This window comes from Gordionus sp. m RMFG-2023, chromosome 2 (genome assembly GCF_954871325.1).
Source record: "Gordionus sp. m RMFG-2023 chromosome 2, tfGorSpeb1-WG-v2, whole genome shotgun sequence".
NCBI classification, from domain to species: Eukaryota; Metazoa; Nematomorpha; class Gordioida; order Chordodea; family Parachordodidae; genus Gordionus; species Gordionus sp. m RMFG-2023.
Window position 1 is genome coordinate 59,369,976 of NC_088776.1, and position 19,524 is coordinate 59,389,499.

General features: G+C 28.5%; 1 protein-coding gene across 1 annotated transcript; it reads right to left on the reverse strand.

Moving 5' to 3' along the window:
• Positions 1-314: 314 nt before the first annotated feature.
• On the reverse strand, positions 315-15,524 carry LOC135925532 (uncharacterized). Its single transcript, XM_065460913.1, has 8 exons — positions 15,446-15,524; positions 14,009-15,384; positions 7,641-7,815; positions 6,744-7,008; positions 3,726-4,600; positions 1,459-1,831; positions 980-1,278; positions 315-682 (listed from the first exon to the last, which is right to left on the reverse strand). The coding sequence occupies exons 1-8, from the start codon at positions 15,446-15,448 to the stop codon at positions 515-517; spliced, it is 3,534 nt and encodes a 1,177-aa protein (XP_065316985.1). The 5' UTR covers positions 15,449-15,524; the 3' UTR covers positions 315-514.
• Positions 15,525-19,524: the final 4,000 nt, after the last annotated feature.

The following is a 19,524-nucleotide window of genomic DNA, read 5'->3' on the forward strand; positions in this document are numbered from 1 at the left end:
ATATCCACAAATATTTTAATATTTTTACCAATTCTTTCCAAAACCCATTATTTTTAACGAATAAGAATTATTTAAATTTTCTTTATTTTTTGTGGATATCAATTTGTGTTACACTAATATTTGCCACGTTACATTTTCATTTTTTTTCAATAATTTTAATAATTCAAACTTATTGAAAAAAGAAGAATAAAAATTTAATAAAATAGTTTATTAGTTTTTAAATAAAAATGTATGGATAAAATAATTTACAAATATATTTTCGTATTGTATAATAATATAAATTTGTAGACAATCAAATCAAATCAAATGAATATTAATTAAAGACAATGCAATTTTTAAAAAATAAATATTAATCATCAAAAATGATCCATAAACGATAAAATAATAAAGATATAATTTAGAAATGGCAATCTAATGATTGATAGACAACATATTTTGATGATGAGCAAGCTAAATCTCGTAAAAAAACTCATTTGAATATCGAACTCCTTTTAAAAAAGTTGTTTAAAATAAATCATAAGCTATAACTGTAACCCTGACCGAGTTCTTCTAAGCCAGTTCCTTCGAGGCCTATCGCTGCACCACCCCAGATGAGGGATTGAAGCAAGGGGGGAGGCAAATTAGCCGCGCCTCGCTTGGACGTTCTTCCATCAGTGGACTGGGGCTTCATCTTGTCCCACTCCTATAGGCGTTTTAATAAATGTAGTTATTTTTTAAACAAATATAAAAATGCCAATATTTGAGAAATCGCTAAAAAAATATATGCTTGATCTACAAGCACATACCAAAGAAAATGGGCTAAGCGTTGAGGAGCGATTTAATATATTTGTGCTATCTTTAAAATGGAGTTTTATTTTATGAAATGATAGTTTTCGTTCTAAAAACACAGGATTTCGCATTTTTTTTTAAAGACTAGGGCAATTACCCCCTCCTCCTAAAAACTGTATGTGAGAAGGAGAATTAATTTATCAAAAAAAACCTCTCTATGCATGGTTTTGACATGTTGCTTGAGCGATCTATCATAAGCCAAAGTCTTACCGCAAAAGTCGCACAAAAATCCGGGACCTGCTAGATCGAATCTGGTCCTTCGCTTGACTCCGTTAGCCGGGTTAATCCACTCTCCACTACCCCCACAGCCCGACTCATGTTTCATGTAATCGTAGTTGCCAGCAATGCTGTTATTGATGACCAATTGATTTTCGTCCAATTCTTCCTCTCCCACAACTCCGTCTTGCTCTCTTTTGACAATCAATTCCTGGTAGTAATCCTTGTTAGGGTCTGCAACGTTAAATAAATTTATAATGTACGTTAATGTTAATATAACTTTTCCGAATTAGTCCAATGTATAAATTTTACGAGCCTCAAATTAGCCGAAAAATATTTCTCTTATCCAAGGAATTATGCTTTTTAAATCTACTTGGAGATTTAACTATTCTTTTTTCACTCATTAAATATTACCATGCTGGTCCAATGTATTATCGGTGCCAGAACCGGTATTCCCGATCAAAGCCCTGTGAACGTTTTTGATGTGTTGTTTCAATGATCGATCATAGGCTAAGGTTTTACCGCAGAACTCGCACAGATGGCCTGGCTCTGTCCTAAGATCGAAGCGAGTTCTTCGGTCAGCCATTCCATTCGAAAACCGTCGTAATCGTTCACGTTCTATAATGGACCATTCTCGTGGGTGCATGGCACGCACATGTTGTTTGAGCGAACGGTCGTAGGCTAGCGATTTTCCGCAAAAGCGGCATCTGTGCCCGGGGACGTCGCCCAAGTCATGGCGGGTCCGGCGTCTCACCCTTGCGGATCCGATCGACCTTTCTCCATAAACCTGTAATTGGTTTGATAAGATGATATTAAAAAAATTAAACTAATAATTAATTTTTATTTCATAAAGCAGGGCTCAGGACCTGAATTCGGGTTCAGAAAATTAAAATTTTGTTGTACATTTTGAGACCGCAGACCAAATTACCCGATTTATGGGCAACCCATCGAACCCGGGGCAATGCTAACCCGTGTGGGTTCGGATCTCTTTAAGAAAATCGGTTTTCGATTAAGTTCCTGTTATCAAAATTTCAGCAAAATAGAGTTTAAAACTACTGAAACCGAATTCGAGTCCAGAACCATGCTTGCATACTATATATGATGTTGAGGTATTGATAAACATCAGCATGCTTTTATCATCGTAAATTTTTTTCCATCGTAATTAAAGTAAATACTTAGTAAGTCAAATGGATTATTATTTATTTCATTGGTTATTGTTTAATAATACGTTTAATGATTAATTTGTATAAATTGATTTTGTTTGATAACAATTTGTTGAATAAAAATTAAATTCTTATATTGGAAACATTGTGAAACTTTTAACAAATAATATTTGAAAAAATTGTTATAGTTTGTACTTAATCTTTTAGGTTTTGAATATTAGAAGTTTAGTTAACATCATTATTATTATTAATTTGGTTCCCTATTCAAATTTATATTTCAAATATTAGATTATAATTTTAATTATTATTATTACGATTAATTTTGTTCGCCATGCAAATTTATATTTCGTATATTAAATTATAATTTTAGTTAGCATTATTATTATTAATTTTTATTCGCCATGCAAATTTATATATTTGAATTTTTATGAAAAAGGATTTTTAATGGCTAGCAAAAAATATATAAATAGCCAAGAAAAATAATTATAATACACCGATGATATTTTGATTATTAATTTAATAAAAGAATTGACCGATGATATTTTGATTATTAATTTAATAAAAGAATTTACAGACGATATTTTGATTATTATTTTGGATTTGATAGAAGTTGAATAAAGAGTAAAAGTAGTGAATTAGTATTAGAAATTATTAATAATTATATATTTATTATTAGTTCCATAGATATTCAGTCTCTCCCACTAGCCTCAGCAATATAAATATCAATCCCATATTGGTACAAAAATAATTTAGATAATCTTTTAAACATTAATCTATAGTAAAATCATAAACTCAGCTAATCTATTTTAACAAAATATTCCTTATATTTTATAATAGATATCATCAAATTGCACTAGAATAAACAGATCAATTTTAATTAGTAAGTTTCACAGTTTTTATTCGATTTGTTCAGTTTTTAATTAATGTTTTCAGTTTCAAATAAATATCTTTTTCAGTTTTGATTAGATTTTACCAAATGCAGTGGGTTTGGGGTCTAATAAAATTAGCATTTTTCCTCATTTAATATAATCACTAAACCCTTATCTTTGTTACATAGCCCTAAGCTAATCGTTAATGCGGTCCATGAGTTTGGTATCAGGCCTTAGCCTGAATCGTGTAGTTTGTTAAAAATTATCAGAAACATATAGGTGTTTAAACAGCCCCAAGTATTTGTTAGATATAACCGAATATAGTGAGTTTGGTGTTTAAAATTAGTATTTCTCAGCATCTATTATAAACACTAAACCCTAATCTTTGTTGCATAGCCCTAAACTAGCTGCTAACGCGGTCCACGAGCTTAGTTTCAGGCCTAAGTCTGAACCATGTAGTTCGATAAAAAACTAACATACTTCCTAATTTTACCGAATAATAGGTTTGGTGTCTAATAAAATATTAATAAAACTGCTAATTCAAATAACAGTGAAGATTGAGTTTTTTATTTAAAAAAAAATGAAAACAATTTTAAAAAAACTGGGAATAATTAACGTCCTAAAATATATTAATTCATTTGAACCAAACCTTGTTCAATTCCGGCATTTGGGAGTCGTCCAAGTCTCCGTCCCCTTGATCTTCTCGCACCAATTCAGTTTCAGTTAGGAGTTGTTCGCCATCATTGCCTTGATGGTCGATTATGGTCAAGTTATGGGAGTTATCGTGGCTAGTCACAAGGTTATAAGCCGTAGCCAGCTCAGTCTCTGTGTCCTCCCTGGGCTGGGCCAGCCCTAGCAGAACCGAACCCGCAACTAATCGTTTTCCGTCCAAACCTTCTTCGCCATCCTCGAGTCCCGATAAGAACTGGTCGAATCGGTGGGCATGAAGGGGGCCAAACAGCTCAGAGTGTCTGCCCTCCACGGTGAGTTGAAGCGAGTGGGATAGAATAGGAGGGGGTTCGTGGTCTTTCAGAACCACTTTACTTAGAAGGTATTCCCTGGGGTGGCTATAGTACATATGCCGCAAGAGTTCCTCCTTACTTCTGAAACGCGTGACCTTGAAAACTTTGACAGATGGATCGTCATTGGTCTGGGTGGCCGAAGCCATTGTAGATGCTATCAGTTTCCACATAAGGTCTTCCTGCTCTTCCACTTTGCCGGGTGTACTACTTTTGAAGACAGCGCTGATGATATTGTTAGTTTTTTCAGCTTCGGTACTTTTATAAGCATCCTTTTTGTCGTCATTCTTATCTAACGCAACTTGTTCCTCTTGTCCCACAAAGTGGTGATCACCATTATTATTAATATTTACGATACTAAGATCTTCGTTTTGTGACAAGATCCCGCGATTATTAACTTGGTTGATTGATTGAATATTTTGGTGTAGTGTGATATGTTTTTCGTATCCATTTACCATATTTATATCTCCGATATTATTGTAATGGGCACTTTGATCAGTGTTACCTTAAAGGATATTTAAAATAGGATTTTCATTTTGGACCATACCAAATTTAGTTAAAGTGGGTAAAGTAAGGGGGGGGGGGTGGACAAGGTGAGTATAATCATTATTATTATTAAAATGATGAGTGAACACTTACAATTTATAATTTAACTTATATGCATTCATTAGAGTTTCGTGACATTTAAAAAACAATAATCTTTATATGTGATAAATTTATTATTTTACAAGCTGTATCTACGTTTAAAAATTGGTATAAGGTTAGGTTTTGTGATTATTATGATTACTCAATTTCGATTATCAGTATTTCATTTATTATTATGTGATACATAAAATCATTCTTAACCTATTAATGATGGCTCCTATTTCCTCTGTATAAATTTTTTTTTTAAATTTATAGATTCTTATGATCATAACCAACCTTATTGAAAATATCAGCCCAATATCTTAACAGTTATAAGCTATACCGTATATGGTATAGAAACAAAACAATTTCATAGGAATAAATAAACAAATATGAACTGCCATGTTTATTTTGGTTGGTCTTTACCTTCCACATGTAAGAAAATTGAGTGTCATTTTAATTACAAAATTTTATAAACATAATTTTTTTTTGTTTACTTGGGTGAAATTAAATTACATTTAGAATTTTTGAGAAATCTGATTTTAAGGCCGCCATTTTTTGTTTCATAGGGTGTCTAGCAGACGATGCTAAACTAAAGTTGTTTTGTTTCATTTTCTACTAGACAAGTGTTTTTGAATAAGGGGAACAGAACATTCGCTCCCGTGAAAGACAATGATACCCACTATAATTTCTACAAATCTTTTTATAGCATTGGAATAATACAATCAGCTGATTCTAATAATTTGATTTGAATACATGTGATATTGGTTAACTAAAAAAGAAGAATGATCATCATCGAAAAAAAAATAACAAGGTGAATAATGGTGAAGGACAGTTTCCAAGCTAAATGATTAAGCATTCATATTTTTAATCGCTTCTTCACATAATTGAAGGGAAAAAAAGTTGTCTCTTTTTTTGTTCTAAGAAATGTAAGATTACTACTAGGCTTATTATAAGCACCATAATGTATTTCAGTCTATCCACATGTAAGTTATCTAGATCTCATGCCGAAAGCCTCCTTGTGGTTGAAGTATGTTAAGGTCAGCTTATTTAGAAAAAACGTCCATATAACTTAATGCATGTTCAGGAGTTAAATTATTTAGCATCATTTTATGTAATATAATTAACAACAAAAAATAATTATTTCAAAAGCAAATTTTCATAATTTTATCTAATTTTTTATTTATTATACCAAAAAAAGGTAGAGAAATAATATATATTTAAAATTCTTAAATTAATTATTTATTCCGATAATCTTAACAGGTGAACATAATTATTTATCATTTTTAGAAACATGGGGGAGGAGGGGAGAATTATTAACTCACAAAAATGTGCCAAAATTTTTTCCCGTTTTATTTATTGGCGAAATTTTAAGGCCTAGGTAATAATATTTTGGCATCTTGATTTTACCGTTTTTAAAACATCGGAGAAATGGAACCGTTTTAAACAAGACCAAATTTAGTCTAAACATTGCCAATATTTTAAGAGAGATGATTGATCTTTGTGGAATAAAAAAACACGTGATCATTCATATTGCACCACATTTCTCATTTTAATATCCCTTGCTTTGCAAAAAAAATTATTTGTTCATGACTGGATATATTTTTTGTGTATTTAGGACTATATATAGTGTTTTTTTCTTTACAAACTCTTGGATTTAATAAGAGAAATGAATGAATGAAAACTCTCATAGCAAAAAAGACTAATTCACATATGATATAATGATGAAAAGGCCAGTGCGGACCATGTCTAGACCAAACGGATATGTAAAGACCCGTTTGAAATTAAGACCTTACAAAAATACAGACTCACATATCGGTCCAGTTTCAGCTAAAACCTTATAAGTCCGTTAACGGTCCTTGTGTAAAATAATACCATAGGCAATATTAATCATTCATATCCAAAATGTATATATCTTATCATCCGGGTCCCATGGACAGTGTCAGGGTGTAAGCTAACTTTAGCCCTAAAGCCCGAGCGAGTAAGCTCGAGTTTTATATCTGTTTTTTGAAACCAGTATTTACCCATCAAATCGCCTACAGGTTGATTTTGAAATTCCAAGATTGAGTGGGCGTTTGTGGATTGGAATGATTCTTCTTTATATACTGTGATAGTATTTCCTTGGCTATCTATCAGATATGTTTCGGTTAGACCATCACCATTGACAATGTTGTTGGAAGAGAGGTTAGAGTGGAAAAGATGGGAGTTCATGCAAGAAGCCCCGCCCAAAACCTGAGGAAATGTGCACAGGTAGCAGACATACTTGGGTATCCGAGATATGTCGGGATCCTGAAAACAAAAGGTAAAGTAAGAATAAATATATGTCTATTTGAGTATGCAAAAAATATGTAACAATCTAATCAGCTGATTTTAAATAAATTCCTAGTGAGCATAAACTTTAACCCTCGAGAGCATATGGAGTGATTATGAAGCCAAATGTTAAACTGCTATATTCTTAGTCATTGATTTTATTTTTCGTCACGATATTTATTAAAATATACTTTAAAAAAAAAAGAATTCAACAATCTAAATATGTATATTTAAAAACTTGGTTATCACATCCTATGCTTCTTAATCATGGATAACAAATTAAAACGATTCCTATGCCAAAATTTCCATTTATATTAGGCAACTTAATCAAATCCCGTGTAGTAAGCTCAATGACGTATAATAATGCCTAGACTGACGATGCATTCATTAAAAGTGTACATCAGTGAAAAACAGCTGGGGACGCCATATTGGTTGCCCATTCTTTTTAAAAACAACGGGTCCAGCTGATTTGCATTCAACGACGCTTTCAAATGTATTTATGAATGCATCGTCAGTCTAAGTATTATTATATGTAATTGAGTAAGCTATAAAAAAGGGAATCGATAAAAAGAGGAACGGGAAAGGGGTTCATTTTATTTTTTTAAAAAAACTTTATGATAAAAAAAATCGATAAGGTGTTCGTGGAGGCGAGCGGGAGAATCGAAACGCAGCCCACAGTATTCGCATCTGTGGAGTAGCACATCGGAATGGACGGCGGATGTGAGGTGGCGGTTGAGGTGGGACTTTTTGTGGAAGGTTCTGTTGCATATCTCGCAAGGATGGGACCTATGTTTTTTTTTGATTAAATCAAAATATCTTTTAAATAACGATTATCTTTTTTAAGATATAAATAAATTAGTGTTGATAAATGGCTAGATTTGAGCCGATTTTTAAAAACGGCTAACCCAATATTTTAGCCAGAAAAATCGTGCCTAAAACATTTAATTTTCGCTAATAGATGTTCCAAACCTAACATTATAAATTAAATCATTTTTCTTTATTGTGCCCTAATGGGATGGGAGAAGGATGAGGTGGTGGGAAGGGGGGGGGGGGGGGGTAAGCATTAGATTCGGTATTTCCCCCCATAAATTTTATTGGTGTTTCTTAAGTTCGAGTATTGAAGGCTTGGAAATTTCACTTCTTCTATTAATAAGTAGTGCTAAAGTAACGTCGTTACTGTTTTTGGGGAAAAGGAAAAAACATTCGTCACTTGTTTCGAAAAAGGGTAACGAGTGACGGGTTTTATTTTATATATTTTTTTTAAAAAAATTTTTATAAATAAATATAGCCGAGTTTTTTTAATTCAGATCAACCAAACAAAGTTCTACACTTTTATTTGTTGTTTTTAATTTTTTAAGGTAAAAATTGCTAATCTAATTAATAATTGAATCAATCAATAAGGTATCATAAAAATAATAAATTCTATAATTTTTAATATGCTATTATTTTATTTCCGACCAATCAACAAGAAGCAATATTGTTGATTGAAGGTTGCTTTATACTTTATTATGAGTTGCATTTGGGGAAGGAAGAATAAAGTTTTATTAAAGTTTATTTTTAGACCCAATCTCAAGCTTAATGTTTCTATTAAGTATAACATATTTTTTGTTTCTTCAACACTTGTAGACACAATGGCTATATCATCAGCATAAGATATTCGATTTTTCACACTTATTGTAACATTTGAACCTATATCTAATAGATTTGCAGCTCCTAGGGCTTCTTTTATGATTTTATACATTATGATATTGAACAAGAAAGGTGAAAGTGTGCATCCTTGTTTTACACCTTTTTTAATTCTGAATGAGGGGGATACTTTATTGTTTATTTTAAAACAAGCGGATAAATTAGAATAGTGATTCTTTAGAATGTAGATAACATTAGATTCAATCCCGCATTCCAAAAGTGTTATCCACAGGGCATCATGATTTACGCTATCAAAAGCTCTGCTAAAATCTACGAAAGTGAAGAAAACTGGAATTTTATAATTTCAACATTTCTATATCATTATTTTTAAAGCTAGAATAGGTTCTAGTATATTTTTAATTGGTCTATAAGCACAAATATATTTAGAGAATAAGTTTGATATAGATGACATCATCCTGTTTTTTAACAGGACCATAAAAATCTTAGATACAGTAGAAGTAAGAGCAACAGCGCGATAGTCATTAAATATTTTTGGGTCATTTATTTTAGGAAAATTACATAAGAAAGAAATATTCCATTCTGTAGGGGTTTTTCCGATTTCCCATATTTTATTAAAAAGTGATAATAAAAAGGAGGATATAGTTCTAGGAGCAATTTTAAGATGTTCAGCTGTTATTTTATCAAGTCCTGGAGCTTTATTACCCAATTTTTTAATTACTTTTACAATTTCATCCGTGGAGAAACCCGATGGGGGTGGAACTAAGTGCTCATTAATGTTTGTTGGATAGATAGCTCTTCTTGAGTCGAAGACCATCATATAATAGTCAAGCCATAGTGCTATTTGTTCTTCTTGGTCAAAGATTTGCTTTCCATTTGCTAAAACTAAATAGGGAAGTTTCTTAAAACTGTACGGTTTACAAAAATATTTCAATTTTTTATAAGCATCATAAATTCTATTTTCTTTCATATCCTTATCAATTTCAAAGGCTTTTTTTGCAATGTATCTCCTTCTATCGCTCCTCAACAATTTTTGTACATCTTTCCACAATTCTTGATTCAGATTGTTACCTTCTCTGAGCTGACTAATTTTTCCTATTGTTTCATTTGTTAACCATTCACTTCTTGAATAAATATTTATATTAGGTAGCCTATTATAAGAATCTGTTATATCTTTTTTAAAAAGGTTCCATCATTATCAATACATTCATTCGAGGACATGTTTATAAAATTATCTCTTTTTCTGACAAGTATTTGATCGAATAAAAACAAATCATCTTGCGACTGAGCTTTAATTTGTTTTCTGGAGATGAGAGGTTTAAAGAGATTTGCTGTGTGAAAAGATGTATTTGGACTAACCCCATTATGGTAACCTCATAAATTTTTTATAGTTATTTTGGCTACTACTATTCTGTGATCTCATAATTTAATATTGGTAGACACTATAACATCATCAAACCACCCAGGAATACTTGATATGAAGAAATCTATTGTCTCTCAATATAAATGGAATGAAAAACAAATTAGTAGTATTGCTTATCAATCATCAAATTTGTACACATGTCTGAAAGATGTGGTCTCCTCTATCTGAATACTAAATTTAAACCTACAATAATTATAAATTTATATGCTCCACCTAGAAAAAATGATAGATTAAGTTTTATTGACACAATGACCACCTTGATTGATTCTTTGCCATCAAGATATAATATAATAATATTAGGTGATCTTAATCCGAAAATTGGTAAAATTGAAGAGTATGCTAATAAGAATATCATTGGTAATGCAACTATACAACAATCCAATAGTGAAGATAGTAAAAAATTACATGATCTTTGTAAAAACAAAAACTCTAAAATTGAAAATATTTTTTTCAACATCCTGAGATAACCCTTTAACGTCTCATGATTTGTTTTGACATCATATAATATAATTATATATTTCAAATTTATAAAAGCCTATAGATTTAATTTAACATCATGATATAAATATAATAAAAATACTTTTGTATTTTATTAAAATTATTAACGCATAATGTTTTATTTTTAAATTTCATCCAATCATATTTTCTTGATTTTATTTTTACCATTTTATTGAATTTTATGATTTTATAACGACAATATAACGAATTCTGTGGATAATATTTAATAATTCTAAAATTTTTATTCATTATTAAAGGTAAGAGTATAATATTATAAAAAATTATTTTATTAAAAAATGCTCTTTTTTATACCTACTTAAAGTTTATGATGCCAAAATAACTCATTAGGATTTTAGAATACCATTAATTTTATTTTATATTTATAATGATTTTCTATAGGTATAATTCCAATTTAATTTGACATTAATAAAACCTATATCCTCTGACTTATATTATAATTTTACATTTATTAAATTTTTTAAAATGATTCTATATAATTCATAGAATAATTTAATAATAGTCAAGGGAGACATTTCGGAAGCCGACATCAATGAATCAAACAATGAAGAAGATATTTTGTACACTCTTTGCGATGATTCTCCTTCAACTTCATCAATTTCAACATCTAATAATCTTCAAGTCAAGATAGAAGATACAGAAAATAATGATAATATTATAATCCAAAATAATATCAAATGGAGAGCAGGTGATATCCCTCAATTGGACACAAAATATACTAATACATTTTCCCCTTCAACCAATATATTAAGTCCATATCAATACTTTAAATTATCTATTTCAAATAATATTCTAAATGATATATGCAAACAAAGTAATTTATACAGTTTTCAGCAAATAAATCGATCGCTAAATCTTGATATAAATGAATTAGAACAATTTTTAGGCATACATCTTTTTTCTTCATTAGTTAAAGTTCCTTCATATAGACAATATTGGTCTACGGAATTGGCGTTCCCTTAGGTTACGGAAACTATGTCTCGTACCAGGTTTTAAATATTGCGAAAATATTCATTTAAACGATAATTCTCAACTTATCCAAAGAAATCAAGATGGATATGATAAATGTTTTAAAATTAAACCCTTTATTTCAGGGATTCAAAACAATATGCGAAAATTAGAGATGGAGGAAAGAGTATGTGTTGATGAAATAATCATCTCGTTCAAAGGGCGGAGTCCTTTAAAACAATATATAAAATAGAAGCCTCATAAATGGGGTATCAAAGTTTTTGCATTAGCCGGATCCTCTGGTATTGTATATGATTTTAAGATTTATGCGGGAAAGCAAACTAATCCAACACCATTAGAATTAGGGATAAGTGGTGATATAGTCCTTTAATTGGCTAAAAATATCCCGAAATTTCAAAATCATAAACTCTTTTGTGATAACTATTTCAAAATAAACAACATTAACTCACCCTCGTTTGAATCCTGGTCACGGCACCATTAACCCTTTCGTGCCCGGAATATTTCCCATGAACAAAAATACTTGTACTTTGATATAATAAAATAATGATTTTGACATTTTGATATAATAAAGTAATGATTTTGACAGGTTAATGATAAAATACAAAATAATAAATATTGTTTTATAAATAAATATCTCTAAGTACCAACCATTAGTTTCTTTAAATATAAAAATTAATTGATTAAAAATTTTGATGACAATTGATCTCGCTGGACGCGAAAGGGTTAAAGAAGACTTCATATTTATTCATTAAAAATTTCTAATATTCATTAAAAAAATATAAAGATTATAAATAATAATTATCCAGCTTCCATATATTCTTCACCCCATAAGACATCTAAAAAAAGCTCCCATTGTTCCCTCACCAACCCATGTGATGATCACGTGTTTTTTTCTATCACCAATGAAAACCTAATTCTCCTGTCAGAAAATAACTGACATTTGATGTATTATATTAAATTTATTTCTTCTTTTTTTCATCAGCTACAACACCGATATCATATCGAATTTTGTATTCTGTAAAGATACCAATGATTTTAATTTTTAATATACTTTATATTATCTCTATAATTTAACTATATCATAACTTATGTCATTTAAATATATTGTATGATCAGTTGTAGTTTATATCCAATTCAATTGCAATTCTAAAGGTATATAAGATGTTTTTATTGTTAAATCACTTTTATATAATAAGTAATAACATTAATCTATATACATACTAAGTAATAAACAAATATAATATGAAATTTGAAATAAATATTTAAAATAATATTTAACATTAATATATCGAAGATTTCTTTTTAGAAATACTAAAATAAAATTTTCAATTTATCAGAGGTTAGCCTGCGGCGATGGTAGCTGTCAATATCACCAGCTTCACTAAAAACAGATTCTGAAGAGATGATCGCACAGTTTTATAAATAGAATGCGCAAAAAAATAACAATATGGCAGAATGTTTATTAATTAATTATTATTATTAGAAAAATAAACATAAAAATGGATTTGGATTTTATTTATAAAAATAAATGATTTTAGGTATAACTTTTTAAAAAATATTATAACATTTTATTTTTATTAAAAACGCCATTTTATATCGAATTGGATGAGAAATTTTCATAACATTGGCCACTAACTTATAATTTAAAATGGGTGAAATATCGGCCCGATCTGATCTGATAAAAAATATCAGTACATCCCTAATTTAATGTAAAATAAAATTAGATCAAGGTGTATCTAAAAACTGATATAGATACCTAGAAGATAGTATCTAGATATACAGATACTTTTATAAAAAGTATCTAGGTACAGATATCACATGATTTAGTGAAATTTAAAAATGTGCTTCTTTATACATTCTAATATTTTTAAAGGCTTGAACCAGATTTTAAAGGTTTAAACTTAATTATAATTTTTTAGGGAATCAAACTTGAACCTTAAACCATCTTTTTTGTATGATGCTGAATCAAAACAAAAACATTATTTTTTACAGTTCAGATATCTTGTGAAAGGTCAAAATTTATGGGGGGGAGGGATATTTACAACATATAAAACTAAAAAATTTAATAGTTATATATTTTTATAGTGTAAAAAAAACTATACTCCAAATTAGTTTTGTTAAATGGCTAATTTTGAGCTGATTTTTAAAAATGGCCAACTCAATATTTTATTGGGAAAAATATTATGCATGCCTTAAGATTTTGCTCATAGGTGGCCACAAAGGTTTGAACATCTATTAACGAAATCGAGGCTTAGACAATATTTTTCTAGGTTTTTAAAAATCGACCCAAATTGAGCCTTTTAACAACACTACTCTAAATTATCATCTATACAAATTATAATTAGCACTTTCTTAGCACAGTGAGGTTTAATTTAATTTTACAATCATACTTTTAAAAAAATATATTAATAAACATATGATAGTTACCTTTGTTTGTCATGAACATTTAGTACATGGCTTCTAAGGGAAGATTTGCAGGTGAAGGATCGTTGGCAAGTGGGACAGAAAAACATTTTATCATTACTTGATTCAAAGCCAGTGTCCATTTTTAAATCAGACGTTGAGTTAAGTTGCTGGGAGGTGGGAGAGGTTTGAGTGGCTAGTTTATAGATGGCTTCTTGACCCAGCATGGAGGCAAAATAGTGTTCCGGTCCTATAATATTCCCATCCTGGTTAACAGTGTTAAAATTATTATTGGGAGTGGTTGATATGGTTATAAAGGAAGCTTCCTGGTTAAGGCGTTTTTTAAGACTTGGGGTCTGCTTGTGTTTGGCAGCTCGTTCAGCATCATCTGTATTTGTAGAGGTGGCATAGTGATGCATTCTTATATGCTTGGTCAATTTCATACGGCTACTAAAAGATTGCCCACAGTTTAAGTAGTAACAAATTTTGGTGTTTGGATTTGGGGGTGATTTATTATTGCCCACAACTGTTAACGAGGAGGGATTGTTGATAGTGTCTATTTTGGGCCTGAGAGAAAGTGGTAAATAAACTAGCTTTCCCTTTAAAGTGATGTAATTATCATCATTGACTAGGTTATCTAAATTAGCAGTTGTGTCAATTATAGATTTATCCTCAATGGTTACGCAACTTGTTTCATTTGTTAGCCCTTGAATATACTCTCTGTGCACAACACATATGTGATTAGCAAGACTTTCTTTATCCTCAAAATTTGGTGCCTTGAGATTTGGTAAATTATCATTTAATATTTCATCTGGGCATAATGGACAAACAAATGTGTCACTCCCTGACTTATTTAAGGCATTATCATCAGGTGTATTTGAGAGGGGAGTGCAGGTATTTTGACATGATAATATATGATTTTTTAGCAAGCTCTTAGAAGTAAAAGAAGTTCCACAACTGGAACATGAGAAATATATTTTTATGGGATTTATTTTGTTGGGTATAATGTTGGATTCATTTTTTGGCAAATCAATACTATCATCTTCATCTGTTGATTCTATAAATTCATTAGAATCAATAATTTCATCGTAATTATCTATATTATCATCATCTGATTGTTCGTGTGGATTATTTTTTTTGGAATAATTATATAGATAATCATCAGATATAATATCATTTTTAAATCTAGCCCTATCCTGTCTTATTGTGTGATCTTTGTCATTAGAAATGTTTGATTTAGAATGTGAATATGCATTTTGTACTGAGAAATTTTCATTATGTAAATTATTTATATCTTTGATTGAATCATTAATATCATATTGCAAATCTTCTTGAACACCATGTATTTGATAATATGAATCAATTTTCTCAAGTTTAACAAAGCAATCTTTTATTGATATCTATTAAAATATATAAATTTGAGTAAACATTAATTTTTACAGAAAAAACTAAAATATTTACCATATTTTGACACTACTATGCCAGATAAATGATAATAAATTCTACATTATTTAGGTCGGCCATATTGGATATTCATTTTACCTAAATAAATTAATATAAAGTAAATACAAATATATTTAATCATTAATAATGCATATGCTAAGGGGAAAAATGTTTAGATAAGTTATTTTTTACTTTTTGATAATATTTTTGTATGTATGAAGGCATCAAAAGCTTTCACTTCGAAGCGTATTATTTTTTTTAAGAGTTGTTTGCATCGTTTAGTTTGATAATTTTTAAAATTAAAAATAACTAAATGTTATCATATTTATATATTAAATTAATCACAAATTTGTATTTTAATAATGTTATTTATTAGATATAAATATAATAATATTGTATAGAAATTATATGTATAATTGCATTATAATCAATATATAGATAATATTGATATAATGATTATATATGTATGTATAATATAATGCCCGGTGATAATATTTTAATTGCTTAAAATTATTGTAATGTAGAAAGATCTATTATAATATTTTATATCTTGTCTGGCCTATGAATGATCATGATTACATTGAATGTTGTATGAATTATCCATAGGCGTAGCCAGGATTTTCAAAAGGAAAGGGGGGGGGGGGGGGGGGGTAAATTAAAAAATTACTGGGGCTTCGCCCCCAGACCCTTAAAATATTGAGCCAGCCGTTTTTAAAAATCGGATCAATATCGAGCCGTTTAACAACACTAGTATTTTTCATTCCATTTTTATATTAGAACAAAAAAAACCCCATTTCCAAAAAATTAAAAATCTATCAATGTATTTTTATTGTGGGGACAAGTTAATTATATCAAAAATTATTGTTATCGTTAGAAAAATAAAAATTGTTTACTAACTTTTATGCTTTGCATAAAAAAAATACATCAAAATTATTGTTCTTGATAGAAAAATAAGTTATTTACTATCTCTCGTGTTATACCTAGAAAATGTATATATTTTTTTTAATATAAGAAACATTCCCCTTCCCCCTAAATCTTCCTAATAATTAAAATTATATTTTTAATCGGTTTCTTTTTAATTGGTAAAATCTCGAAATATCGGAAAACGGACAAAAATGGTTATACAATATATTTAAGTGTATCGAGAACATTCTTAAAAAAAACTCGACTTCATCACGAATATCTTAAACCTGATCTGATATCAGAAAAAGATTATTTTCTTCTGGTTCTATCAAGTTAATCATCTGCACTCTTTATATGAACGCAAAAACAATACCTATCAGAAAGAAACAAAAGATAGGTATATTTTTTAGCCGGGGGGGGGGGGCTAGGAAAATCATCTTCCTTTAGAAATATAATACTCTTTTGTGAAAACTATCATTTATTATCCCAAATGGAATATTATGGATATCGAAAATACCTTGTAAAGAATGGAAAGGAAAGAAGTAATATCTACATTTGTTTATATGTATATCAAAAAATGTATATTGATTATAATACAACTCTAAACACTATTTCATATCCATAAATTTTTTCCGTACAATACACAATAATATATATCTATATTTATACAAATCCTAAAACAAGGATAAAATTATTAATATACATTCTCACGTGATACAAATAAAAAAAGATTGATTATAGTAATACCATCTCTTCTTGAAAATATATTGAAAGGCGTCCATATCTGTCAATTACAAATCTACAGATACAACAGTTATATCTGATTATTTTAAAAAGTGCTAAGACAACCTATACCAAGGCATATGATAAAACAATACTGATTATGCTAGAGAAGAATGATCTGTTCCAATAAGTATTATATTTAAATATAAATATATAATTTCCAATTTTTTAAAGTTGATATTGATGAAAGAAAGATGTAGTAAAATTGGTTCGGGTGCGCTTTATATACTCTTAAAAATATCAAAAAGGCAAATAAGCTAAAATGGCCCCTATAAGTTTGAAGCGAGAGATTTTAATATAAATTTAACTTTTACAGATTATATAGATTTTACTATTTAAGTATTTAATATTAAATTAATATCATATAAAGAAAAATTTATTAATTGTATTAATATAAATTTTAGTAAATACCTTAATCAAATATTTAATATAATTACATAATTAATATTAAAATCAATTAATATAAATGGTATTAATATAAATTTTAATAAAATTGTAATATTTAACATAATATAATTTTAATATAATATTTAAAGAAATTAATATATTTAATTTTAATTAATTATTTAAAGAAAAATTTATAAATTGTATTAATATAAATTTTAGTAATATATAATTGTAATATTTAATATGATTTAATTATAATATAATAATTAATATTATTTACATAATTAATATAAAATTATATATTATTAATATAGTATATTTTATATTATATATTTATAATATTATTTACATATTTTATATATTTATAATATTATTTTATAATTTATTTATAATATAATATTATAAATATATTTTGAAATATTATACAATATTAAAACATTTATTTATATATATATGATATAACTTAATTTAATAATATAAATATAGAAATATTTGTTTTGTAAGGTAATATTATTTATAAAATATATATTAGCAATCAGCTTGTTAAATTGAGCATACAAATTTTAAGCTTAAGCAAAAAGTCACGCGACAAATCTTCAAAAAAAAGTATATCATGCGGCATGATACCGTAAATTTCCTTATAATAATTTATTGATCAATAATACTTACTTTATTATATATATATATATTAGTGCTGTAAAGTAAAGTCGTTACCCTTTTTGGAGAAAAGGAACGCCATGTGTTACCTTCTTCTAAAAGTAACGAGTAACGCGTTTTTTTTCAATAACAGTAAAACTATACTTTATAAAAAATATGGTAAAAACATATTTTATTGAAATATAAAATTATTTTTTTAAATTTTATAAATAATTTAAACCGAGTCTTTTATTTTTAATTTTTGTTGCTAAATTTGAAGTCAGTTGATCTAATTAACATTGAATCAATCAAGGTATTGTTGTAGCTGTTGAAAAAAAGAAGAAATAAATTTAATATAATACATCAAATGTCAGTTATTTTCTGACAGGGGAATTAAGTTTTCCTTGGGGGAAGGAGAGGAGATAGGGATCACGGGGTGTGTTTCATTGTTCGGAAAAACCCGTAGTTGGAGATTAAGAGATATTGGATTAGATGTCAGCTGTGGACCTTTGGATGTCAGCTGTGGACCTTTGAGAAATGAAGAATTGGATAATTATATTATATTTTTCTACATATTTTATGTTAGATTGTGTGGTTTTATTGGAAATAAAGATAATTATGTTAAATATGGATCGTCGTTAATGTCAATGGTATTTATTTAATATTATTAGAAAGAATTATTTTGGGTTGTTAAGTTATATAATTGAGAGTAAAGGGCATTTTTATTATATTTAAGGTAACTTGTAATATTGTTACCGTCGACAGGATCGGATCTATCTAGGGATTAATGTGAAATCACAACGCAAGTACTAAAAAAAAACTATAGTGAGATTAAGGATTGGGTTTAAGGATTTCTATACTTTTATATTTAACTTAAAAAGGTGTAAGATAGAAAGTATGTATGAGTATTAGGCAGAAATATGGAAATAAGATCAAGAATTTAAGACAGTAATATTTGGTATATTATCTTATGTCTAGATGTATATGGTACATATAATTTTGATCATTATTTGGTATGCCTTAAAACTCATTGAATGGTGTTATAGGTATTCCGTCATAGGAAGCTGAAAGAACTCATGAACAGCAGGACAGAAAGGATTGTTAAATATTTAAATATGTGAAATTAATGAAAATATATATGGATATAGACTTTTGTAATAAAGTGTGTATTATTTAATTATGCATTTTGGGTTTGTAAAGGGATGAATATGTATGGGATAATTTATTATTAATTAAGGTTAATATATTGCATAGGTAACATATGATATATTTAACTGAATTATTATTTATAATGTTAATATATTGTATAGGTAACATATGATATATTTAATTATGAATGAGAATTTGAAGGAATTGAAGTATGATGAAGTCAGAATAATATCTATAAT

What these genes read in the sequence shown, in the direction of transcription:
- LOC135925532 (XM_065460913.1), bottom strand. An exon ending in AAATGCCGGAATTGAACAAG is followed by an intron (nt 1,832 to 3,725) that starts GTTTGGTTCAAA and finishes AACCAATTACAG; the next exon opens with GTTTATGGAGAAAGGTCGAT. An exon ending in TAATACATTGGACCAGCATG is followed by an intron (nt 1,279 to 1,458) that starts GTAATATTTAAT and finishes TTAACGTTGCAG; the next exon opens with ACCCTAACAAGGATTACTAC.